The 27305-nt window shown below is 40.2% G+C and overlaps 1 protein-coding gene across 12 annotated transcripts in view; it reads right to left on the bottom strand.

Moving 5' to 3' along the window:
• CELF1 (CUGBP Elav-like family member 1) overlaps positions 1–27305 on the bottom strand; it is a 72981-nt gene that overhangs the window by 12879 nt on the left and 32797 nt on the right. For 4 of the 12 annotated variants that reach the window (XM_086677434.1, XM_086677433.1, XM_086677439.1 and 1 more), the window contains 5 exons: positions 6946–7133; positions 4928–5010; positions 4503–4551; positions 632–766; positions 16–95 (listed from right to left, as the gene is read on the bottom strand). In XM_086677434.1, the coding sequence (XP_086533560.1) occupies positions 16–95; positions 632–766; positions 4503–4551; positions 4928–5010; positions 6946–7123 (525 nt within the window). In that variant the 5' untranslated portion in view covers positions 7124–7133. Of the gene's footprint in view, positions 1–15; positions 96–631; positions 767–4502; positions 4552–4927; positions 5011–6945; positions 7134–16353; positions 16506–17832; positions 19058–21397; positions 21434–27305 lie in introns of those variants that run through there. The other 8 variants (XM_025927952.2, XM_086677430.1, XM_025927953.2 and 5 more) reach the window with 6 other exon arrangements.

Genomic DNA, 27305 nt, shown 5'->3' with positions numbered 1-27305 from the left:
TCATCTGCTCCCTACCTCCATGGTCTGTGCTTGGTGCATTGCCTTGATAGCCGTCTGTGCCATGGCTCTTGTTGTAAAAGTCACAAATGCACAACCTGGTAAGAGAAGTGTCAATAACTCATTCATTCATTTGCTTATTAAATATCCGATTGACATTTACTGAGCACCTGCTATGTGCCAAGTACTATGCTAGCAATAACAGTCATGGTTCCTGCCTTCAGGGGTTAGAGATCTAGTAAAGGAGACAGATACATTGTAACAGTGACTAGTGCTTCAGTGAAAAAGTAGGGAAGCACAACAAGAAAGAAAGTCCTTGATAAAGGGATAAAGGAGAGAAATCCTAATCCTCTAGTTCCTCTGGATAAGAAAGTGTTTCCATTAAGGACCTGTCCAAGCACAAAAAGAGAAAATTTTAATACATGACATTGAAGTGCAGAATGCAGACTCCTTAGGGGGATGGGACAATTCTAAAGGAATCAGTTGGTAGACGGAACCTACATTTACAGTATCAAGCCCAGCCACTCCATCATCACAGGGTCATGTTAGCTAGTGATCCCTGGTTTCCACTGGTCTAACTAAAAGAGACTCTAAATTTAAGACCAGTATCTTTAAAGGCTAAAAATGTACCCACCTCGGCTCAGGCCATCAGGTCCCCGTAATATCCGGCATTCTTCAATCTGTCCAAATGAAGAGAACATGACTCGGATGTCATTTTCAGTGCACTTCTTGGAAATCATACCAATAAACAGCTTCCTGTCTTCCACTGCTAAGAGAGTAAAACACAAAAGGCTTGAACATCATTACTACAAGAGGTAGTATGGCATAGACCCTGGAGTCAGACCATCTATGTTTGGATCCTGGCTCTATGCCTTTATATCCTATTACTTGGATTCTAAGATACACATTTTTTCATCATTTAGCAACTCATCTTATAATCAACTGAACCTTTAAATTGGAAACATTTAGATAAAATATAGTAATTTGCGATCCTGTGAAAGTTACTTAACCATTCTGTGCCTGTCACTTCTGATTAACAGGGCTAACCGTGTTTCTCTTAAAGGTAGCTGTAGGTATTAAATGCAAAGCACTCAGCATCTTGCCTAGCACTTAGTGATATTTGCTCTTACTAGCAGTTCTACTACACCAAAGAAGGACAAGTTTTTCCACATTTAATTGATATGACAAGAGAAACAGAACACACCTTTTGGTGAGTGTAAATGTCCACTTTCCTTTTCTGATTATTCTCTTGAAGACTAAGTTCTCCTTCCTACTTGTCCATCTCCCCTTCCCCCATTCTTGTCGTAAGAAATTATATTCATCAAAGACATTCCAGTTTACTCTAAAATGTTCTTGTACTATTTACATATCAACTCTCTCCATCTCATTTATTTACCATATTTATTTTAAAGAAAAAAAAACCCAGACAATTTAGATAACAGATTACTTAGTGCAATGGACTACAATCTTACACCATACACAAAAATTAACTCAAAATGGATTAGACTTAAACATATGACCTGAAACCATAAAACTCCGAGAAGAAAACATAGGCAGTAAGCTCCATAAAACCAATCTTAAAGATGATTTTTTGGATCTAACTCCCAAAACAAAGGCAACAAAAACAGAAATAAACAAGTGGGACTACATCAAACTAAAAAGCTTCTACAGAGCAAAGAAAATCATCAACAAAATGCAAAGGCAACCTACTGAATGGGAACAATATTTGCAAATCATGTATCTGATAAAGGGTTAATATCCAATATATAAATAAGACCTACAACTCAAGAACAACAAAACACAGCACCCAGTTAAAAAAAAATGGGCAGGGGCGCCTGGGTGGCGCAGTCGGTTAAGCGTCCGACTTCAGCCAGGTCACGATCTCGCGGTCCGTGAGTTCGAGCCCTGCGTCAGGCTCTGGGCTGATGGCTCAGAGCCTGGAGCCTGTTTCCGATTCTGTGTCTCCCTCTCTCTCTGCCCCTCCCCCGTTCATGCTCTGTCTCTCTCTGTCCCAAAAATAAATAAACGTTGAAAAAAAAAAAATTTTTTTTTTTAAAAATAAAAAAAAATGGGCAGAGGATCTGAACAGGTATTTTTCCAAAGAAGACATGCAGCAAATGGCCATCAGGTACATGAAAAGATGCTCAACATCACCAATCATCAAGAAAATGCCAATCAAAGCAACAATGAAGTATCCCCTCCCACTTGTTAGAATGGCTAGTATCAAAAATACAAGAAATAACGAGTTGGTGAGGATGTGAAAAAGAGAGCCCTTGGTGCATTGCTGGTGGGAATGTAAACTGACTGCAGCCAATGTAAAAACCAACATGGTTCCTCAAAAATTTAAAAACAGAGCTACCATATAAGCCAGTAATTCCACTTCTGGGTATTTATCTGAAGAAAACAAAAACACAAACTCAGAAAGCTGCATACTCCGGGCACCTGGTTGGCTAAGTCGGTGAAGCATGCGACTCTTGATCTTGGCATTGTGAGTTTGAGCCCTACAATGGGTATAGAGATTATTTAAAAATAAAGCCTAATGGGCCGCCTGGGTGACTTGGTTAAGCGTCCGACTTCAGCTCAGGTCATGATCTCGCGGTTCATGAGTTCAAGCCCCGTGTCGAGCTCTGTGCTGACAGCTCAGAGCCTGGAACCTGCTTCAGAATCTGACTCCCTCCTCTCTGCCCCTCCCCACTCATGCTCTGAAAATACACGTTAAAAAAATTTTTTTTAAAAATAATAAAGCCTAAAAAGAAAAATAGCTGCACACCCATGTTCACTGCAGCATTATTTACAATAGTCAAGACATGGAAACAACCTAAGTGTCTATCAACAGATGAGCAGATAAAGAAAATGTGGGATACACACACACACACACACACACACACACACACACACACACACACACACACCCTGGATATTATTCAGCCATAAAAAAGAAGGGAATCTTGCCATTTGTGGCGGCATGGATGGACCTAGACCTTATGTTAAGTGAAATAAGTCAAACAGAGAAAGATACTGTATGATCTCACTTACATAAAATCTTAAAAACAAACAAAAAACTCCCTAAGTTCATAGATACAGAAACCAAATTGGTGGTTGGAGGTTGGGCGTAAGGGAGTGGGCAAAAAAGGTAAAAAGGATCCACAGGTGGGGCACCTGGGTGGCTCAGCCAGTCAAGTGTCCAACTTCGGCTCGGGTCACAATCTCCTGGTTCATGGGTTCAAGCCCAGTGTTGGGCTCTGTGCTGACAGCAGGCAGCCTGGAGCCTGCTTCAGATTCTGTGTCTCCTTCTCTCTCTCTGACCCTCCCCCTCACGCTCAGTTTCTCTCTCTCTCTCAAAAATAAATAACAAGACTTGAAAAAATTTTTTAAAGGATCAAAGGGTACAAACTTCCCATTATAAAATAATTTAGCCTGGTGACTACAGTTAATAGTAATGTAATGCACATTTGAAAGCTGCTTAGAAAGCAGACCTTAAAAATTCTCATCAAAACTTTTTTAATTTTCTTTTTTTAAATTTACATCCAAATTAGTTAGCATATAGTGCAACAATGATTTCAGTAGATTCCTTAGTGCCCCTTACCCATTTAGCCCATCCCCCCTCCCACAACCCCTCCAGCAACCCTCTGTTTGTTCTCCATATTTAAGAGTATCTTATGTTTTGTCCCCCTCCCCGTTTTTATATTATTTTTGCTTCCCTTCCCTTATGTTCATCTGTGTTGTCTCTTAAAGTCCTCATGAGTGAAGTCATATATTTGTCTTTCTCTGACTAATTTCACTTAGCATAATACCCTCCAGTTCCATCCACGTAGTTGCAAATGGCCAATATTTCATTCTTTTTGATTGCCAAGGAATACTCCACTGTATGTTTGTGTGTGTGTGTGTGTGTGTGTGTGTGTGTGTATATGTACAACAAGCACATGACAGAAATTAGATATAAAATCCCAAGTCCTGGGGTGCCTCGGTTATATATATATATATACACACATATATATATACATACATATATATATACACCGCATCCATTGATGGACATTTGGGCTCTTTCCATACTTTGACTATTATTGATAATACTGCTATAAACATGGGGGTGCATGTGCCCCTTTGAAACAGCATACCTGTATCCCTTGGATAAATACCTAGTAGTGCAATTGCTGGGTCATAGGGTAGTTCTAGTTTTAGTTTTTTGAGGAACCTCCATACTGTTTTCCAGAGTGGCTGCACCAGCTTGTATTCCCACATCAAAACTTTTTTTGTTACTATGTATGGTGACAGATACTAACTAGACTTACTATGGGTGATCATTTTAATATATACAAATACTGAATCATTATGTTGCACACCTGAAACGAATGTTTTATGTCACTTAGACTTCAATAATAATAATAATAATAATAATAATAATAAAAAGATTACTTAAAGCAAACACAACCAGATACATCAGAATGAACACTAAACTGGCAGAAACCTTCTAAGGAGAAGGCTTTTACACACTTGCTTACCATTGTTCTTCTCACTGTCGGCAGGTTTCATCTGTATAGGATGATGCATCTAAAAAGGAAAACACACAGATACTATCACTGTACACACTGAAGGCATTCAGAAAGATAAGTGAGGACTCTAAAGGAAATACCAAAACCAGAGCCTTAAGAGTTCTCTCTAAACTCACGTCTGCCTCAAGATAATTTTTTCCCAAAGTATCAAAATAGAGTATGAATCAAGAGGTTAAAATTCTTTTGGTTAAGAGAGAACTACATGACCTTCAGCCTATGTTCTTTGAAATATTCCCTTTATGTCCTCCTTTACATCAATTTCTGTGGCAGTTACTTTTTCCCCAAGATGGCTTTCAGTGTGGGCCTGACACCTATAAGTATGTTCCATGTATTAAAACCACCACAGTTCCACTTCCCAGTAGGAGCTTTCTTACCCCTGGTAGGACCTTCATGTTGTGAAGAGCATTCTGCGCCTCTAATGCAGCTTTACGGGTGTAAAATGTAACAAAACAGCACCCTGCAATAAACAAGATTTCACAAAATCAAACCAGTCCTTTGAAAGCAGGTAATTCCTAGAGTACTCCCTCCTCCACAGACATACTGGAACTTCAAAGAGAAGACTGGGTATATTAAAATTGGCATCCCTCCCCCCAAAGAGAGAAAGGGGGGGGGGGAGGGAAAGAAGCAGAAAAACACCCTACACTACTTTCTATTCATTTTCTATATTGTTATAGTCTTCTGCTTCTACTAAAATTCTTTAGCTGCTCCCATAAACTTCTCTGGGAAAGATAACTTCCCTTGCAAAGGTAACAGTACCATGCCATTCAACGTACCCTACCTGGAGCACCAGGGAGTGTGCTGGGCAAGACACTCAGAACAAATAAAAAAGGAGCCTTGCACTCACACCTTGTAGTCTACCAGGAACTCATTCTTTCTCAGAATAAATCAATCCTTATAGTCAATTTCTACCATACGCATCAAACATAATAATTTATTAAATTATAAAATGACTAAAGAGCAAGGAACTCTTAATACCTTTTTTGGACCCTTGGTCCTCATCAAATATAATTAAGATTCTAACAGCACATGGCACTAAGGAGATTTGTAGATTTTGTGATTTGTATCTTTATTAGGGATAGGAGGGGAGAGGTGTGTCTCTCATGGGGCTCATCGTCCCATGAGATACCATATAGATTCCTTTCAAAATCACCCTGCAATTAAGATTTTAAAGTACTGCATGTTCTACTGCCAGTCGTTAATATAAAGGAACTATAATACTTTATATTTTTGGTTAACTATACACATAGAGAAAGTAATTTATCTGCTTCTTGATCCTCTGCTCTTAAGCTGGCTTCAAACCTAACAATCCTGCTTGCTCACATCTGCACTGTAGACCAGCTTCCACAGAAAATTATTCTAACATCGGTCATTTGGAAAAGAATATTGTATGTGCATGTAATAGGGCAAAGCTAGTGCCTCTTCTACCATTGCTCCCATAAAGCTTCTACTCTGCTAGGCATTTCTGGAAGCAACGCAGTCTTTCTTCCATTCATTTGTAGGCTACAACAAACAGGTTACCTAAAAACAGGTCCTTCCTGGTTGCTAAGCCTTCCTATGAAGACTCTGCAAACACTAACAGAAATTCATAGGTACAGTGTAGATAGTGCCTTCCTTTCAGCTTATTCTAGCCAAAACACCAAAGAAAACTTTATGTAGTTAGTTTACTTCAACTTTATTTTTGCCATTGCATCCATAAGATCAAGAGACATTCACATTTAAAAAAAGAGAGGGGCGCCTGGGTGGCTCAGTTGGCTAAGCACCTGACTTCGGCTCAGGTCACGATCTAGCAGTTCATTGAATTCGAACCCCACATTGGGCTCTGCACTGACAATGCAAAGCCTGCTTCAGGTCCTGTCTCCCTCTCTGCCCCTCCCCTGCTCTCTCTCAAAAATAAACATTAAAAGAGAGAGAGTGAGACAGACTCTCACATGAGTTTGTCTCTTAAATTTAGAGCTCTCACAAAGGACCATCTACGATCCAATTTACAAGTTATCCTCATGATATCAACTTAACTTTTTATTTTTAAGCCATTAAATGTGTTTGGGCTGGAAGATGTAACTATTCTAAAAGGAAAGCCCCTTTGGATGTGACCACAGGAACATTCCGGCAATGAGAGACAGCAAGCACATGACAGAAATTAGATATAAAATCCCAAGTCCTGGGGTGCCTGGGTGGCTCGGTCAGTTAAGCATCTGACTCTTGATTTCGGCTCAGGTCATGATCTCACAGTTTGTGGGATCAAGCCCTGCGTCAGACTCTGAACCGACAGCATGGAGCCTGCTTGGGATTCTCTCTCTCTCTCTGCCCTTCACCTGCACATGCTCTCTCTCTCAAAATAAATAAAATTAAATAAACAACAACAACAAACAAAACACCAACCCAAAGCCCTTACCTTTGCTCTGAGGAGGGTTTTGGCTCCTATCCCTTAGGACATTGATTTCATAGACAGCACCATACTGTTCAAAGAGTTCCCTCAAGTCCTTCTCAGACCAGGTTCTTGGAACCTGGCCCACAAACATCTTGATAGCATCAAGATCCGGTTGGTCTGGGTGGTCCAGGGTGCCGTTCATTTTCTTTGAGCTGCATAAAACAAAATATAGCTTCTATTATGCATTCATGGTGCTTTCCAGGGAGATGTTTCTTTTCTTTAAAGATCTCAACTACTTCCTAAATAAGTCGGGAGAAAGAATTCTACTTCTTTTCACTACAGTCATTCAATTTACCAGAGTTCTCTGGTCTTCCCCTTAGCCATGGCCATGCTTTCCATTAGATCCCAAACTGAAGTCACCATTCTGATTAGGGCATTCTGGGTTTTAACTAAGTAATCAAATGTCACTCAATCCTTGTCTAGCCTGAGAATTCTTGTAAGAACCTAAGAGGCAAACTTCCTAAAGCAAGTTTTAGTGGTTTTGAAACACAGTTAACAAAACTCTTAAAAATGTGCATAAAAATCACAATGGACTGTTGATTAGTGGGTAAGATGCAGGACTCCCCTCGTATACAATGACAGGTGACAAGTCTTTTTTCAGCAGATGTTAGAACAAAGCACTTGATTTCCAAGGCCTAAGCTAAGAACAGAACAGAAAGAATGTCAGCCTTTGAATGTTGCTGTCTCAGTCCTCGACCCAGTGCTCTTAAGTCATGCTTCCAAGACCAAAACAAAGCTTCGCCTTTTAAACTTTCACAAATGATTGTTATATAGACAATGACAACACCATCCTAGGGTTTTTTGTTTCTGAGTTATCCAACTTACTACTAGTTCTCTAAGACTGTACCAGTTAATTCCCTTACCAAGTAAACCATTACAACATCCACAAACTCTCGCAATCCTATCACATCAAACTTGTAACACTCCTGCTTTAATACCTTCATTTTAACCCTCCCACTGCCAAGAACCTAGAGGGATTCCTGGACTACAAACGTTTCCACTCAGAATGAATCAAAGTCTTTCTCCTACCACTGTAGCTCAAGACTGTATCTTAGCATTTATCACAACCATTAACACCTTAAGTTCCAAACAGCCAGCATGGCTAACTTTTCTGTTAGTGCATGCTTAATCCAGAAATCACTTCATCATATTCAAATTTGCCACGTCCTCGGGGCGCCTGGGTGGTTCCATCGGTTAAGCGTCCGACTTCAGCTCAGGTCATGATCTCTCAGTTTGTGAGTTCGAGCCCCGCGACTGGCTCTGTGCTGACAGCTCAGAGCCTGGAGCCTGCTTCCGATTCTGTGTCCCCCTGTCTCTTGGCCCCTCCCTTACTCATGCTCTGTCTCTCAATAATAAATAAATGTTTAAAAAAAAAACAAATTTGCCACGTCCTAATATCAACCCTAAATAAAACACTAGTTTCCTTTAAAGGAAAAACAACAGTTTTTCTACCAGTGCTATCTTCTGAACAATATTTGAAGATACTTGAGAATGCTGGATCTATGAAGGTGGTTTAACCTCTGTATTTTAATTCCTACTTTTAACTGAACACCCACAGGAACTATTTACATATTGCCTTGGCTGAATCTAGTACTAAATATCAAAAGCTGTAAGGCAAATGGCATATAGACCAACTCTTGCTACTATGTCTGGAAAGGTTTCCCCATGTTCTTTCAGGTAAATTTAGTCTGTTTCGTCAGGACTCAAACAGTACTAAATTTCCCCCTTCATTATAGTATTTACCACCTTTTAGCATAATCTGCCTATATCTAGCTCTCCCAATTAGACTGAGAGTTCCTTGAAGGCAGAAACTGTTTTGTTTGCTATTCATTCTTACAGTCACACCTGGCATAGCACCTGGTTCAAAGTAAGTCCTCAGATGTGTGAGATGGGAGGAATTTCTTGTCCTCAACAATTCCCCCTTTAATTTAAGCAACTAATCCTGATAAAAATAAACACTGTGCACAAAGAGGGCTCACAAAGAGCAGCTGTTATCTCCTGTGATTATTTGTCACCAGATCAATCTACCCCAAGTGTTTTGAAATGCATTATTTTATTGGTTTTCCTTTAGTTTTGAATTACTAAATTCAGGTTGTTGTAAAAATATAATGGGGCTCAGTCGGTTAAGCGTCTGACTTTGGCTCAGGTCATGATCTTGCAGTTCATGGGTTCGAGCCCCATGTCTGGCTCTGTGCCGACAGCTCAGAGCCTGGAGCCGGCTTTAGATTCTGTATCTTCTTCTCCCCCTAGCTCACACTCTCTCTCAAAAATAAACATTTATATATATATTTATATAGATGAAACGTAGTCACTTTTAGAAGGTAATCCCAATGTTCTAACAAACCACGCTATGATTTAAAAAAAAAAAAAAAAAAAAAACCCAAAACTCTATGACTAACGAAACAATGGCTGTCGCTCCCAACAACCTGCCTCTAACAAGTTTAATTACCAGTTTTAATATCATTTTATTAAAATGTTGCTGGTCTTTAATATTTCCATCCTAGGGAGGGTTACAGGGTTAACACAGAACCCCCAAATGGTGCTCAGAATATGTTTTGATAAGAATGTTGACACTACTTTTGAAAAGAGGCAGGGGTTTGCTGATTTGTAATTATATTGAAGGCAAACACTCTGTCCGTTCCTTCTGTATTTGTGTGCCATTTCTAAATTTTCTACATCACTGTTTAGTGCAAAAGAATCATCAGTAATCAACATATGTGAATTACGGTTTATTTAAAAGTTCAGTGGAGACTCAGCATTCTAGATGAATACCCTCCCTTTCTCTCTTTACTCTCCAAATCCTTCTCCATTTCTTCACATCCACCTACTCCATGAACCACCCTTTCCCTCTGTATATACCAATTCATTTGCCAGAAGAATCTTCTGGACCAGTGCTATTCAAAGTGCCAAGGACCAGGGAAAATCTTCAAATTTAACCCTTTAGAAACTCCCTCCCCCAGACCCCCATTTGGAGAGAGACCGCAAGCAGGGAAGGGGCAGAGAGGAAAGAAAGAATCCCAAGCAGGTCCCTCACTGTCAGTGCAGAGCCCGATGCAGGGTTCAAACTCATGGGCTGTGAGATCATGACCTGAGCTGAAGTCAAGAGTCGGCCACTTAACTCACTGAGCCACCCAGGTGCCCCACCCCTTTAGAAACTTTTATAGAAACTGAACTAGGTAACTTTATATATATTCAATCTAATAATAATTAAAAGATACAAAATGCAAGCTTATACCTTATTATCTTGTCTTCCTACTTGACTGTTTTTATTGTATTTTAGAAGTCAGGTCGTGACAGGCTTAGGACATGGTTCTTCACCAGTCTGAGAAGCACTTCTAGAGCACAGCAAATTACCAGGCCATGTTGAAGATGCTGTGGACATCATGTAACCGGAATGTTGCACTGACTTATTCTTTCCTCTAATAAATCCTGGGCACTTATACAGTTATACAGGCCAGACACTATGTGAAATGTGGTATATATTGGTGAATAAGGAAAACATCATTATAAACTTTTATTGTGTCAGAGGAAATGAACAACAATGTTCTTCCATCCTCAATTTCCTCACATATTTCCAGCATGCATGTTGTCCTTAGAAGTAACCACTGCACAAAAAAGTCACCTGGGAACAAGACTCTCAGTGTGATATGCCAAGGACCCCACGTCATCAAGGTGTGGCATTTACTCTACATATCACTAAAAACACTCTCAAATGTGTGCCTTACCTCCCCATTGATGGAGAGCTCCTCAGAGTCAGTGATCATGAATTACTAATATTTATTATGCCTACTCAAGAACCAATGAATTCAGCAGCCCCCTGGAGAAGTACCTATACTATCCCTGTCATTCTTAAGAAGCAAGTCTATGGATATTCTTACCCTCTGTGAAATTACTGACCTGGGAGCAGGGTGGGAGAGTGGAAAAGCAGGGAATGAGGGAAACAAGGAAGGAAGAAGAGAGATAAGGAGGCAGCAAGTGTTTTAGGGGAGAGGCATGGCACCAACCACCTTGTTTTACGTTTCTGCTTCTAGCAGCAACTAGCAAATCATTAAAAATGAGAAAATGTGAAAAATCAGGACCAGAGGCTGCCTTGTCTACCTGGATTCTTGATGGAACATGCTATAGGAAAGTAAAAAAGAGAACCATTTTGGAAGAGAAACAGGAGAGACAAAACTAAGAGCTTCATTTTCAAAGCACACATTTGTTCAGAATTCTTAAACCCTCTCTTCTTTCTCTTATCTCCCTCTCAAAACTTCCTGGCCCCAGGCCCAGCTCAGGGGGGCAGAGTTAATGTCTTGTCCCACTTTTTCCCCATCCCCTGGCTCCACCTAACTATACCAGTGGGGTGAACCTTAACCCAACAAACTGATCTACCGGGTAGCCAGAAATCTAAGACCTATGCTTAAAACAGAAAGGCCTGGCCAATCAAGCTCCTTACGGCTTGGCTTTACCGAGCAAGACAATAGCCACTGGCCACATGTGGTTACTGCATAGGATAAGGAGAGGCAGAGAACATTTTTATCATAACAGAAAGCTCTATGGCACAGAACACTGCTCTACAGAACCTGGAACTGGTTAACAGAAACAGGCAGTGATGAAGTCAGAATTCGGGAAGCTGCAAGCAGAGACAGCCTAAGGTGACAAGGTAAAAGGGCAGTGGCAAGAGATAAGAGAGGTCATGCTACAACATGGACATCGATGAAGCCTGAAAACATGATGCCAAGTGAAAGAAGCCAATCACAAAAGGCTACACATTGTGTGATTCCATTTATATGAAATTTCCAGGACAGACCAATCTATAAAGATAGAAAGCAGGTTAGCAGTTGCCTAGGAATGGGAACTGGGGGTGCAGGAGGATGACTGCTAATGGGTACCAGATTTCTTCTTGGGGTGATCAAAGTGTTCTGGAATTAGACAGCGGAGGCAGTTGTGCAACTTTGTGGACACAGTAAAAATCACTGAATTATGCATTTAAAAGGATAAATTTTATGTTATGTGAATTATATCTTAATCTGAGAGACAAAGAGAGACGGAGCAAGAAAACGGGATGGGAGGGAGAATGGCAAGGCAAAGCCATGCTGCAATCAAGCAGCAGCACGTGCAGTGAGGACAAGAGAACGTGTGTCCTGGGTCAGAAAGAAAGGATTTTCTAAGTCTTCCAGAAAGTTCCTAATTACATTACAGTCCAGCCCATGTGTGCCCTTACAAAAAACCCCTTTCACATATGCTAGCTCCAGTGGGTATCTGTTCTTTGCAGCCAAACAGGCTGGCAAATACTACCTTTACATCTGCTCAAAAATCAATTCCTTGGGTGGGAACAAAATGAGTAAAGGAGATTAATAAATACAAATCTCCAGTTAATTAAGTCATGGGGATGTAATGTACAGCATGGGAATATAATAAATAAAACTATTAACTTTGCAGGTGACAATAGACTTACTGTCACGACCATTTCACAACGTACACAAATGTCAAATCACTGTGCTGCATACCTGAAACTAATACAATACTGTATGTCAACTATACCTCAATAAATTAAAAAATAATTCCCAAAACCTTTCATTACTCATTTTTTTCCACTCAACCCTTCTCATTACCTGTTGACCTCCATTTGTTCATTATACAAACAGAAAAATTTTGGATACTTACCAATCCCCAAGAGGCATAAATATTTGTTGCTTCCCAATCTTCAGCCACCACCCACCCCTACCAGGTCCCTCTGGCTCAGATACTGTGCTGTGGAAAACCGGCACAGAAGAACATCAGAATAAAAAGGACCCAGAAACACTGGCCTGAGTTACTTACCAACTGTTCTCTAGTGAGACAAAACTGTACATATTCTGGAAGGAAGGAATTTCCTTTTGGATAAAGGGAGATCTTCCTGTTAGTTGGGATGTTAGGTATTAGAAAAAGCTCTTAATAAAGGTTAAGTCACCTTTCAACAACTAAACAGGCTAACAATGCTTGTGAAGGTTTTCAGCCTTCTTCCCTGAGAAATGGAGATAACACCTAGAGACCTTATTTCAGTAATTATCTTTAATTATTAAAAACAAACAAACCTCACAGGGCTTATCATTCATTCAACTGTATTTCCTAACCTCCTACTATGTGCCAGATACTACACACTCGAGGGGCTATAGAAGGGGACTGAGCAGTACCTGTCCTGAAGGTGATGGCACCAAACAAGTGGAAGAACACAACTATAAGGACCTACAAATATTTTCACGGATGCTTAAAAGTTCTGTGGGGGAAAAAAATGGGTATGATGGTTTTATTGTATTTGGAGGAGGAGGGCAGGGACTTAAGCTGAATGGACAAAGGGGCTGGAAACAGTGCTGTATAGAATGGAGTGATGTGAAAATGGTAAGAACTCAGAAAAAAGAGAAGAAGGTAAGATAACATTAGGTAAAAAAAGGACTTGAGAAACTTAGGGGAGAGTACACATTTTAAAAGATTAGGAAAAAAGAGAGAAAACATTAGAAAATCACGGAGAATAAACAGATACATTGGAAAGATGCCCTGAAGAGCTTTTCTTGTGATACTAACAGGCTTGGACTTTATTCCAAGATTCTTTTTTTAAGGTTTATTTATTTTTGAAGGAGAGAGACAGAGTGAGAGCAGGGGAGGGGCAGAGAGAGAGGGAGACACAGAATCTGAAGCAGGCTCCAGGCTCTGAGCTGTCAGCACGGAGCACAACATGGAGCCCGAACTCACAAACTATAAGATCATGACCCGAGCTGAAGTCGGATGCTTAACCAACTGAGCCACCCAGGCCCCGCTATTACAAGATTTTTAAACAAGGAAGTGATCGGACTGGTCTTTTAAAGACAACTGACAATACAGAGGATGAAATAAAAGTGGGGAAATAAAGAGATTTTTGCACAAACTAGCTCCTAAGATTAGGGCCCAGTCTCAGGCAATGCTGAAAAATTTGGGGGCAGAACCCACTAGAAATTGGAGATAACCCAATGAAAAAGATGAGGAAAAGAAGTTACTGATCCCTCTTAGGTTCTAGTACAGTCATTTTGGGAAAGTGTTTTTGCACGGGGAAGTTCAGGGGACATTTGGGGGAAAAATACAGAGATGTGAGAATCAGAAAAGCAATCGGTACCCCCTTAAGCCAAGGGAAAGCTAAAAGGGACTGAGCTACAACTCCTAGAGAACACCCATTTCCTAGGGTACAAGCAAAGTAAGAGAAACCAGGGAAGCTGAAGAGCAGTCACAGCAGAATCAAGGACACTGTTAAAAGTAAGAACAGGAACTACAGTTCAGGTCCCCAGCCCTTCCATAGCTCCTCCAGCCATTCTTCTCTTTTGCAGGAAATTTTGAAATAGATACATTGCTAGATCACATTACTGGGCAAAATCACTTGAGAGAGAAAACTACTGATGTCAAGTCTCCTGCTAAAGAGTACGAATTAAAAGAAGGGCTGAGAACCCAACAAAAATGTGGCAAACACACCATTCTCACGAACTTTCTTCTTCCCAAATCTGTGTTTTGGTATATGGTGCCCATGAGAATGGGCCCAAACACTTGCAATAATGAAAGAAGTCGATGGGTACCTGCTCCATGACACCTGAGGCAGCCTGGTCTAGGGGGCAAAAATAAAAAGATTATCATTAAACTTGATTTGAGGTCCAAAGCCGACACCAATTGTCCTCAGGCAAGTCAGTTACAGCCTCTCAACTGTTTCTCATCTGTAAACAGAGGCAACAGCCTGTGCCCAATTAACCTCCCAAAGCTTTTGAGAAGATGGAAGACTAAAACAAAGGCAAACATACTTGGGAAAACATGCTCCAACCGCGTGCTCCCTGATCACCTCTGACAGAATGACCTGTATTCAGTCCATTAGCTCTCAAACTTCAGTGTGCATGAAAACCACATGGGGCATTGCTAAAATACAGATTCTGGGGCCTTTTTCTAACATCAGAATATCTGGGCATGGGTCCAGGAATCAGCATTTTCATGTTCCAGGTGACTTTCATGCAGTGTTCCGTGATCCAGACTTCATGGGATACTGAATTAGTTTAACCTCTTGAAATATGAGAGAGCAGGCTGAGGAAAAATACTGTAACTAAGGACTGAACAAAGGCGGTGGCAAAACAGAGAGAAACTGTTACAATGAAAGAGAATTTGAGCCACAAAGTCCTAGTTCTAGGGACATATATCTGGTATGTGGGAGTATTTTGATAATATATATTAAGTCTTTATGATGGCATTGATTTCACCTGTTATCTACAGCTATAACAAAATTTTAGCAGTAAAGAGCTTGCATAAAAAGACAAACCTAAATTACCATTATTTTGGACACTACAGAGAAGGCATAACATCCGTATCAAATGAGTGAGCCAGCTAACTTTGAGGTCCCCCAAACTATTCCACAGAGAACTGTTCAAAATCTGCTATCATCCACACCTGCTACAGATAATCCCAAGGTAGATGGATTTCCAACGGAGGGCTATACTGAAGGACTTAGACTACTGCCTGTTATCTAGGGAATATTCTACCATTTAATATTCTTGGCTTTGAATAACCTAAGGCTCATCTGCTTGAGGTTTCAAGATACTTTGAAACCTAGTTTAATTAACTGAAAACAAGAGTTAGAAATGTGTTCTTCACGAAGTTCAGAATTCAGGTTCCCTGAAGCTACAACTCAGGACCAGGTTAGCATTTTAGCTGTGTACAATGATAATGTCACTTACTAAACAGTATTTTAAACTGATTAGATTTCTTGTTCCCATGTTGAAAATTTGGGCAAACTGCCAATCAAAATTGATACAGTTTTGCTGAGGAGGGGAGGGGAAGAGCACACATCTGACATCCCTGAAATCATGTGTTGTGTTGCATTTTGAGTTTGACTAGGAAAAAATCAGGGCCCAGGGATACAGTTTAGATGCCAATACAGCATTCTGCATACATTACTAAATACACTCTAGTAACCTGTCTCCACTGTGACATGAGTCTAAGAATTTGATGTAAATAAATAACATCCCAAAAGATTGTTTGAAATTGCATACCCAACACAAAGCAGTAAAGCTAAGGTTTAAAAAAAAAAAAAATGCGTTGGAATCTATCACATGGGGAAACACTACAGCTTGCTTGAAGGGACTGGAGCCAGCACACTTGAGTTGATGTTGCTGCTCATATATCAAATGTACCCTTTTGTACAGAACTTAGCTACAGCCCCAAGGAAATCAGTAGTAAGGAGACAGAATCAGAGTACAATAGAAAATAATAATACTGTGGACTTTGGCTTCCTCACCCAATTTTTTTCTTCCCTCTTTTAGGGAAAGGGACCAGTTTTACCAAATAACAAAGAAAACAGCCCAGTTCCTCTGCTTATGATAAAAATTAGACAACAAAAATACTTACACAGGACTGGAATTCAAAGAGCAATGATCCACCATCATTTCTGGAAGGAAATCCAACTTAAACGCAGCCATCACCTCACTCTCCCCTTCAGAAGCCAATGATATTAACTTGCTGCACTTGTCTGATCCACAAATACACACAGCTTTAGCTTCCTGGGCCCCACAAAAAACACAAAGTGGAAACAGGAGCTCAGGGAAACCAGCAATAAGTGCCACAGAAACAGGCAGGACTGGGGAGGGGAAAGGGAGTACTGGATTAAAAGGGGGATGTGAGCATGTGAAGGGAGGCTCAGCCCGGCACACAATGAAAGTGCTGATGCGCCAGGCTGGGTTTGTGTGATTTTCCCTGGCGAAGCAGTACTAAGTGCACTGTCAGATAAATAGAGTGTCAGATCCATGAAGATAGCAGTGGCTAACAGAGCAGAAGTAACACTAACTTGTTTCACATCTTCAAACTCCTTTCTGCAAATCAGGTTTTGAGGGGCCCCAAGGCCTGAAACTACCTGAAGCAAAAAAAGAAAAGAAAAAAGAAAAAAAAAGAAAAGAAAAGAAAAGAAAAGAAAAGAAAAGAAAAGAAAAGAAAAGAAAAGAAAGGAAAGGAAGGAAGAAAGAAAAAAAAAAGCTCACCTCATGTGGTCTGAAAATGGTTTTGGAAGGAAAAACTAGGCTGTTGGCCCTGGTTTAAACTTAGTTTTCCATGTGCCAAAGGCAGCAATGAGCACAGTGCTGGGTCCACACTAACCTCAGAAGAGTCACATAAGTAGTGGTTCAGACCATCGGAAGCAGGCCAGAGGCAAGCTGGCTAAAGAGCTGGTCACCAAAAACTTAAACTGTTCACATACTACCACTTGCACTGGACCAACCTTGATTTCTTAATGGTGCGGAGAGCAGAGTGGTTACCTAATGGTTCCTCATCAGAATGAAGGACTTTTTAAAAATTCCTGCTTCAGTGATACTCATTAGGTGGCACAGGGAAAGTTTCTTTACCCTGAATCTTATTTTGCCAGAAAATTTAAAAAGTAAAAATGAAAATGGGATAGTAATATTCTGCCCTTTGATAGAGTACTAGGAAATCATGTCTTTTCTGTTGTTTGACCTTTCCGGAGAAACAAAAAACCAAAAACCATCAGAGTGATGATGAAAAAGAACAGGGACCCACCAGGAACACACACTCAAATGTTAAGGGAAGGACGGAGGAATGCAATCTTAGTCTCTTCATTCTCCGTCCTCCTTTAAACTGATGTTAAAACCAAGATTAATAAATGCACACATAAAAATTCTATTATGGGTGAGCAGTGGAAATGGATATACTTAGCAGTCGAGGCAGATGTGGTGCTCCCGTTCTCAATTTAGCTTCCCATCCTCCAGACAACAAGTGGTGGCATTTCAATATTTAGGCAGTGACTCTAAAACTATGTCTCTGAAGGCTCCCAAGCTGCACAGGCCTTCTTTCCCATTTTTATCATTAGCATTGCCTTACCTCAAAGATTTCACTTCACTCAAGCTCAGTTCACAACACAGGGAATTTTGAAAAAAGGAAGTTATGTTCAGCCTGTAAAGAGGTAAACAAATGAACTCCTAAACGTATAGCGTTACTTAAAAACAAAAATAATGAAAGGCAACATGTCACTGTATGGGCCTAAATGTTCTAGACTGGCTAACAGTGCCTGACCCCTATCTGCATCCAACCAAGGAACTGTGTCTTCTGTTCGAACATGCAAACATAACCATCCAAAAGTTAGAACTAGAATAGAAGCTAACTGCTTTTGTATTTTGTCAGAGACCCTGGCTCCTGTAGAGACACAAGCGGCAGGAGCTGTCTTCCATCCTGCTAAAGGAGGAAGCCAACCCAGACTGCAGTGAGAGGAGACTGCAACTGGCACATGGCACACGGGTTGCCAGGCGCTGACTGCCGGACAGGCAGGAGACAGTAACCCTAGCTGGGACTGGTTAAGTTACTGGTTAGGTTTGTCCTAGTTTCTCCTATGCACACTGGAGCTGATCACATGCTTCTTCCTACAGAAAGCTATCAGGACCAACAAGTAACTTTGTGAGGTCAGTCAACAACCAAAATTGGGTTCTTTTTAGTTCAAGGATTCTTTTAAAAAGGAAATCAACAAATTTTAAGATAATTTCGCTGGTTACTGTTATGCTTTTATTATTCACTAAAAATATTATCTAATTCAATTTCTATTTTAATCAGAATCACATGCATAACAAGAGAGCATTTAATGTGAAAGAGTTTACTGAGCAGCCAGGCACTGCTCAGCATACTGTAAAGATGTGCCCTCCTTAAGTAATTTTTGTCAAGCCAAAGCTTGAAAATCACCAGTTTAGAGTAACGTTTTAAAATCCATTTTATGATGTATAAGGCAAGACTGCTTTAAGAACTTAAAAGATGGAAATATTATTACATGAAGGAGGGCACTTCTCTTTAGGCAGGTCACAAGAGTCATCTCAGTATAATAAAATTCAACATGCTTGTGGGAAAAGAAAGCACAGAAATTAATCATAAGTCACAATTTTAGAAAAGGATTACAAAGTTAAATGATGATAAAAACAATTATTCAAATACAAAAATGCAGATGTTAAGGGGAAATTAAAAAGAATTAGCAGTTATTCACAGAAAACTGCCTGTAAGTTGTTTTTAAATTTCTGATTCAGAAACACATTTCAAGCTTTTCCCACAAAGGATGCATTAGAAATAAAGAGATGGCAGGAACGGTTATAACCAATGGTCTGCTACAAGAGGTAACTTTCCCTCAGTCCCTTTTTACCGTGTGTCCTCTCATTGTGAGTTTATACACTCAAGGTTTCCTCTTCTTTCCCTTGTGGTCTTAGTTTTCTTTGCTTTGAATATTCTCTACTTCTTTTCTAAGGGCAACAATTCAAAGCCCAATGATGTTAGGGTAGGGGCAATCAGCCTGCCATAACATTAAGAACCAAAATCATTAAAACTGATCAGCAGATAAGGGAAACCCTTTAAAGAACAGCACAGCCTGCATTTAGAACATCGGAGTGGAATAAACAGTTTAAAAACTGGACTAGAAGTGCCAGAAATCACAGCAGTCGTTTCGTCAAAAGAGTGAAAGAGCAAAGAAAAGCATAGTTGAGCAAAAAGGCCCAGGTGGCACATGCGAACGTCAGGCTGTCTATCTTGACTGACATAACCAGGGAGGAGTTCAATGACAACTGAAGGGATTTTATACTTCTAGCTCAATAATCTAAATGTGTTTTGAAGGGCAAAAATGTGAAGTCTGGTTATATGAGCACAGAGGAAATTAGAGCTTACTGCCAAATTATAAAAGAGAACCTATGTCATTAAAAATCACCATCAGTGTATATGAGAAAAGTGTAATAATCTACGAAAAAGTCATAACCTCAGACAGTTAAGTGAACTGGATATTTCCCCCCAAAGCTTCTGGTAGTTAGAGGATAGAAAGGTTGTAGAAAAGAAGTAAGCAACTGATACCACTTGAAAATAACCAACCACACTTAGAATTTTTAGCTTAAAACCTTTATGGGCTTGAATTTCACTTCAAAAATTGAGTACTTCTAATATGATCAATTGGGAGCCTCCCAGAGCTCCCAATCCAGTACTTTGCATAGGCAAAAATATACTGCGCTGCCCCTCCCCTGTGTGCACTCTCTCCCAAAAATAAACATTTAAAAATATTTTTTTTAATTAACATAAAAGGGGAGCCTGGGTGGCTCAGTCAGTTAAGTGGCCGACTTCACTTTGGCTCAGGTTATGATCTCACAGTTCATGGGTTCGAGCCCCTTGTCCAGCTCTGTGCTGACAGCTCAGAGCCTGGAGCCTGCTTCAGATTTTGTGTCTCCCTCTCTCTCTGCCCCTCCCCTGCTCTCGCTCTATCTCTCAAAAACAGATAAACATTAAAAAAAAAATTTTTTTTTAAATTATACTGACCAATTTATGTAATCATCTACTTGACATCTCACTTTGTGGGAGCTTTTTGTAAAAATGTGGCAGTTAATTTTTTAAAATGTTTTTTGATAGGCAACTCTTCATGCCCATGGGTCCTGTCCCTGTGCTTTAATAAAATCACCTTTTTGCACAAAAGCCCCAATGAGTTTCCAATAAAAGTCTAGACAATGAAAAAATTTCTGACCTCGGGATGGGGGTTTAAATGTTGTAAAACATTTTTTTTCTATTTCAAATCTATAATCACTGTAAGGCAAAAAGCACCAAGTTTAGTCATTGTTGTATGCAAATTGGTTTGATATTAAAATGATCATTTATGGTATACTGAGAGGATACGACAAGGCTAACGGGGGAAAACGAACACCTTTTTTGAAATCTAAAAACTTTACCATTTCCTCTACTGCCTCCTCCCCCAATCAGTGTCAAAGATAATGACTAGCAGAAAGATCCTCTTCTGTGCTTAGTTTTGTTGGCAAAAGTATAAACTCAAAGCCTCCCTTGGAGTTTCTGAAACTAACCCTGACCTAATAAAACTGTCCTGTCAAATTGTGACCACCCTTCAAACCAGGTCGTATTTTCTGATCCCAAATTGGTTCTGGAATTTAGTGTAATTCTTAGTTTGTAACAATATACTACGTAACTTTAAACTTTATTTCAGCTCCAGTGGTGATTAAAAAATCAGTATGTTGAACAAATTCTGATTCCAGGTGGGTAGTATTTGTGTGGAATCCACTAAGTTCTGTCCTCATCCTTATTCTGGTTTACTCAGGGTCTTCCAGTTTGAACTGGAATGGGGAAAGAAAGTTAGCCGAGTAGCTGCTGTGTGTACAAACACACACACACACGCACGCACGCGCGCGCGACTAGGCAACAGCTAGTTCAAGTGGGAGATAAGCCTGCTTTGGGAAACAGCTAAGGAGAAAGTTGAGAAAGAAAAAGAAAATATTTCTAGCCTCCTAGGAATAGGAAATTATACCCCATAATATAGGAAAAAAGCCATCACCTTTCTGAATGCAACGTTTTCAAATCTGCACAACAGGCCTCATGCAAGAAGGTTAAAGAGATGACCATAGAGCACACTCATCCAGCAGTTAGCCCATACCTGTGGCTTTACACCTCTCTGGACTATGTCTTCACTCTAAAAAACCAAGGAAAGAAAAATAAGTGGACCATGCCTACACTTCTCATAATACCAGAAATGTAGTTTCTTTCCAAAGAAATGCCCCCCTTTGTCACCATGGCTGAGGATTTAAAAAAAAAAAAAAGAAAAAAGGGGGGGGCACCTGGGTGGCTCAGTCAGTTGGGCATCCGACTTCAGCTCAAGTCACGATCTCGCGATTCGTGAGTTCGAGCCCCGTGTCAGTCTCTGTGCTGACGGCTCGGAGCCTGCTTCAGATTCTGTGTCTCCCTCTCTCTCTGCTTTTCCCCTGCTCACATACTGTCTCTCTCTCTCTCTCTCAAAAATAAAATAATTTTAAAAATTAAAAAAAAAGATAAAAGAACTCCTTCTCCCTCTCCCATTGTTAAAGTACACAATACCTTAAAACATAAATTGCATTTAACATCTCAAAGTTAATTTTAAAACACCATCAATTTAAAAGATGGGAAAGTAAAAGTACTAAAAGACTTAATACAGGTTTGTCCCTAAATATCACAACAAATAGCAAAACAAGGACCAGAACTTATGAGGCCGAATTTCAGTACATTTAGGTCACAAAAAAATCTCATTTTTAGCATCTGCTTTTGGATGAGAAACTACGAGAGAGCTAAAGGCTATATAATTCTTTTAGCAATTAAGGGTCATGTTATTAATGTGGAGAGACCACGCTATTTCCCCAAAGCAACCTTCCTGAATAGGCAGGTACCAGGCATAAAACTCTTCAAAGGCAACTAAGTTCCTGTCTGTATAAATGCATCTCAGTGGCCCTAGGGCGGTGGTGAACCACTGAAACCAAAAAAAATCAGAAGATGGGGAAGTTAATTGAAGCTAAAAGCAAACAGACGAACCACAAAACCGATTTGATTTATTTTTAAACATTATCGAACAATCTTGCAAGTAAAGATTGATTCTATAAAGAAAGCTGCCCAAATTCCTACAAACTTTCATGTCCACCCCTGCCGGCTATACTTCTGTCTGGCCCTGGGTAAAGACAGAGAACTGCCAAAAGTCATCAAGGATGAAGTCTACTTTGGAAAGTAAGAATTCTGAAAGACAAAGTGAAAACCAGAACTATGAGACACTGCACTCTACCTACCCTTCCTAAAGACAAAGAGGTTCCTGGTCCAAATAGATGCTTAAGTACTTAATTTGACTTTTCATATGGATCTACTTGGTTTCTAATTTTGCTAATGAAGTAGTGATGCCTCCAATCATTTTAAGGCAAAATCCAGATTAACAAACTTCTAAAAGCATTTTACTTGGACCTGCCTACATCATCAAAAATTATTAAGAGGAGGGGCGCCTGGGTGGCGCAGTCGGTTAAGCGTCCAACTTCAGCCAGGTCACGATCTCGCGGTCCGGGAGTTCGAGCCCCGCGTCAGGCCCTGGGCTGATGGCTCAGAGCCTGGAGCCTGTTTCCGATTCTGTGTCCCCCTCTCTCTCTGCCCCTCCCCCGTTCATGCTCTGTCTCTCTCTGTCCTAAAAATAAATAAACGTTGGAAAAAAAAATTATTAAGAGGAAAGGAACTTACATTTACTAAGTTCACAATACCTCACTTAATCCTGTATCATTATCATCATTTAAGGTGGGGACTACTCTAAGGATTTAGATGCTAAAATAATCTGCACAAGGGATTCTAACCCCAATGTGACCAGTATCTAGGAGGTACAAACTTTTACTGAGACAGTGTGTCTTGAGAAGGCTCTGGAATAGCAGTTACTACCTTGGACGGTAGAGAACAGGTTGAAGTCCTACTTGTTCATTTTATTCTATAAGAGGTAAAGGGCAAAGAAAAGAGCAGAGAGTCACGTTTCCCAAAATGTCATATGAAACGTGCACGAACAGTTGAGAAACACTGCTGTTGTGTGAAGCTGTTAGACCAGACTCAGGCTGCATCCTAGCTGGGGAATCTCCAGAAGCAGAGAGCAAAAGAGAGGCCTGAGATCATTACGAAGGGCCAATGTATAAAAGAGTGAGAGACACACGTCTAGGTCCCAGAAAACAAAGCAGCCCTAAAAGGGTTAAGGAACACCCTAATTGCCTAGCCAAGAGAAAAAAGAAAAAAAAATTCTTTAAAGAAACAAACACATTAGTAGATATTAATCACCCTACTCCTAAGTCATCAAAGACTTCTTAAAGGAAAACTCAAACACCCAAAAAAGGATCAGCACTCTCTTCCTCCACACAGATCCTTGTCACTTGAAGAAAGACGGTGGGAAGCTTAATACACAAGAAGGTATATTCTTTAAAAGCTTTGCCTTCCCAGTTTTGCTTTTCCTACATATTGTTGCCTTGTCTGTCAGAAAACAAATGCTTTGGGGAGAGAGGAAAGCTGAATGGAACCTAAAAGCGTTAGGTTTGTTTTTCACATCTTTCATTTCTGTGGGGAACCAAACAAAATGCCTAAGCTCTGTGAGGAAGCCTGGACTGCATTTGTCCTGTACCTCCTTGGAGCTCCACAGAAGTCTGTTTAAGATAATCTCCACCTTTCTCAATCACCATAAGGGGAGGTATAAAGGCAGTTCCAAAGAGAGGTGAAAAAGAGTTAAGGGGGGAAAGGAACACCAATGGCAGGATGGTGGGTGGTGGTGCACAAGGCAACAGAGGAAAGAAGGATGAAGAGCAAGCTAGCTCTGAGGAAAACAAGCAGTATTCACCTACTTGTGACATGTTAACATGTTCAAAACATGACTTCCTATGAAATTTTAAAACTGCACTTAGCAAGTCAGTGGTACAGGGAACTCTAAAAGGCAAACTACCTACTGCACAATTTCCCCAAGGAAGGATAAAATTATATTTGGTTTTGGAATATATCTTGGAATTCATATGATCTTGCCACGTTTTAAAGATGCAGTCATTGGGGCACCTGGCTGGCTCAGTCAGGACAGCATGGGACTCTTGATCTCGGGGTTGTGAGTTTGAGCCCCACGCTGGGTGTAGAGATTAATTAAACAAACAAACAAGCAAGCAAGCAAATAAAAAGATCCAAGAATGAGTGAACACCATTACCTCTCTGGACTGATATAAAAGCACTCAGATCTCCTACATGCCTTCCTTAGGACAGGCAAGATCATGAACCCTTTTTTCTTTCTTTCTCAGAATTTTCCGTTGGCCTATAGAGCCTGTATGTTTAGTAAGCGACAAAACAGTGTCCTTCCCAGAAGGATGGCCACTGCCTCACTCACCATCAGCAACTCTTACTAGTATGCACAGAATAACAAACTCTAGATACAGGGGCTGGCAGCAGGCACAGTAATGCTCAATGACCTACATACGAACTGAACTCATGACCTTGGCCTCATTAGTATGACTCACCAACTCAACAATTGTTAGTAAATGCCCTTGATACCTTGAAAACTTTTTTCATAAAAGGCTGGGAACTAATGAAGAACTGAACAACTATTCAGATTAGAGACTTCCAAATGTTTTTAAAGGCATAAGTGTTTCTTCCCTAAACATAAAAGTGAAGCTATTCAGGTTGTAGACAGAGGTGGGTAAGGTAGGCCCCACCTTTTGCCTTTCCTGTCCTCACGGTAACCCCAAATCTCCTGGAAAATATGAAACAAGGCCTGGATAATTCAATATAATAGATAATTCACCAATTTTATTATCCAGTTTTGAGATGAATAGTTTTTTGAACAGATTTTTCTGGCTTTAGAATCTAAAAGATTACCAGAAATCAAGGAGCTTCCAATGCCATCAATGGTAATAAACATGTGCATCCTTGGGTTGACAAAATATAGTATTTAAGATTTGCAAACCTTGGGGCACCTGGCTGGCTCAGTCAGTAGAGCATGCAACTCTTTTTTTTTTTTTTTTTTTTTTTTTTTTTTTTTGAGCATGCAACTCTTGATCTCAGGGTTGTGACTTGGCACAGAGCTTAATTAAAAAAAAAAAACAAAACAAAAACAAAAAACAGGAGAAGTAACTGTGAACCTCATTACCTAGAAGTAGTGAGAAATGTCCAGACATTTTATAAACTGGCAATGATTTTTTTTTTCATTTTAAATGTTTTTATTTATTTTTACAAGAGAGTGAGTGAGAGGGGAAGGGTCAGAGAGACAGAGGGAGACGGGATCTGAAGCAGGCTCCACGCTGACAGTAGAGAGCCTGATGCGGAGCTTGAACTCACGAATCCTGAGATCATGACCTGAGCCAAAGTCGGATGCTTAACTGACTGAGCCACCCAAGCACCCCTAAAGTAGCAATAATTTTAATAGGTAACATATTTTTGAGCCCTTACTGTATGCCATACAGTGTTTTGGGTGCTTTATATTTAATCCTCATACCCAGTCTATCTCCATTTACAGATGAGAAGACACACAAAGAAATGAAATAACTCTCAAGATCACGAGAATCCAGGCAATGAAGAAGCTGAAATATAAAGTCAGGCAGCTGGACCCCTGGGTGAAAGACTGACTCAAGTTAAAACTGTCCACAATGAAGATCATGCACACAGGCCACAGAAAAGACCTCAAATGAGGAGGACTATAAAGTTGAGTCTGACCATTTTTTAATGGCAAATCTTCTAAGTAGGTAAATATCCAAAGTCTCAACTGTCACAAGAGAAATACAATTAAGTGAAAACTTCCTGCTGTTAATCAGCAGATGTGGGCAAGTTCATCAACATCTTGATGTGTCAGCTTCCTCACCTGTAAAATAAGAGGACTTAACTACATACCCCCATAGGAACCAAATGGATGCCCAGAATACAACCAAGGCTACTGTACACATTTCTAACTGAAGAGGAAAGAGACCATAGGAATTACTAAGGAAAACTGAGCTCTTTTTAAAAATGTCTGTTACCTTTTAGACTGCTTTGCAATACTCTTGCTTCTTTCTTTTTCCTATTATATGGCTGGTTCAATAACAAGTTTGGGTTTAGTGCACCGGTAAACTGCACATCTGTCTCACCCTCGTATCCTACAAAGTCAAGTAACCAGATAAAAAGATCAACTGAGAAACTTTCCTGGCTAGCCCAGCTCATCATGATGCAAAACTCCACCAGGGACTGGTGCTAGAACCCAGTAGAGTTTGCCTGGTACGCCAATCTACCTGAATTCCTTAGGAACCTGTCGCAGGGAACAGTTGCCACCAGACTGTAATCCAGGACCCTGGACACATACACCACAACTAACAGTAGATAGAATCTAACGTTAAATGAAATAAAATGTGTGAAAGCACGCAGCAACAAATAGGTGGCCCAAGACAACGCAGAGAAACCATTAATTGTATCTCTCATATGTAACCTGTAGGTGGTTAGGTGGATTAAATAGGTACGCTGAAGCGCACAATAAATTCCCTGCAAGTCCCTCATCCCCAGAGTATCACCTTCTATTGTAATAAATGTCTCTATGTTGAACAGTCCAGGCCCTGCACTACATCAGGCTTAGTTCTGACTTGTCTAGATTAGTAGGGATAAAACTTAACACTTTCTCTGTGGGATCTAGAAAAATCATTTTCCCCCTTGTAAACACTTGCTCTGTGGCTACCATTTCCATGATTTAGGCTTAAATTTGGGGCTTCTGACTCTTTAGTGACTGAATCATCTATGTGTATTCCTTTTTCCTGATCCTGGTAGAGAAATTTATAAACAGATCTCAATCTTATCTCTTCTCCACTGGCCAGTATGTGCTCTTTAGCGGTAACAATTTTTTCCAGCTTTAAAAAACTGTGGTCAAAAACACATACATAAAAGTTACCCTCTCAACCAGTTTTCAGGTGTACAGATGAGTATGTTAATATTATTGTGCAACATGGAAACAATTTTTTTTTTAACTTTCCTTTTTCATCAAGATTCTTAATCTGGGGCCCTCACATCTCTTCAAAATCCACGTATGGGCTATGGGG

This window comes from Puma concolor, chromosome D1 (assembly GCF_028749965.1).
Source record: "Puma concolor isolate L17-30 chromosome D1, mPumCon1.1.hap2, whole genome shotgun sequence".
NCBI classification, from domain to species: domain Eukaryota; kingdom Metazoa; phylum Chordata; class Mammalia; order Carnivora; family Felidae; genus Puma; species Puma concolor.
The sequence above is the reverse complement of the archived record's forward strand: the minus strand, read 5'-3'. Positions and strand labels throughout refer to the sequence as shown.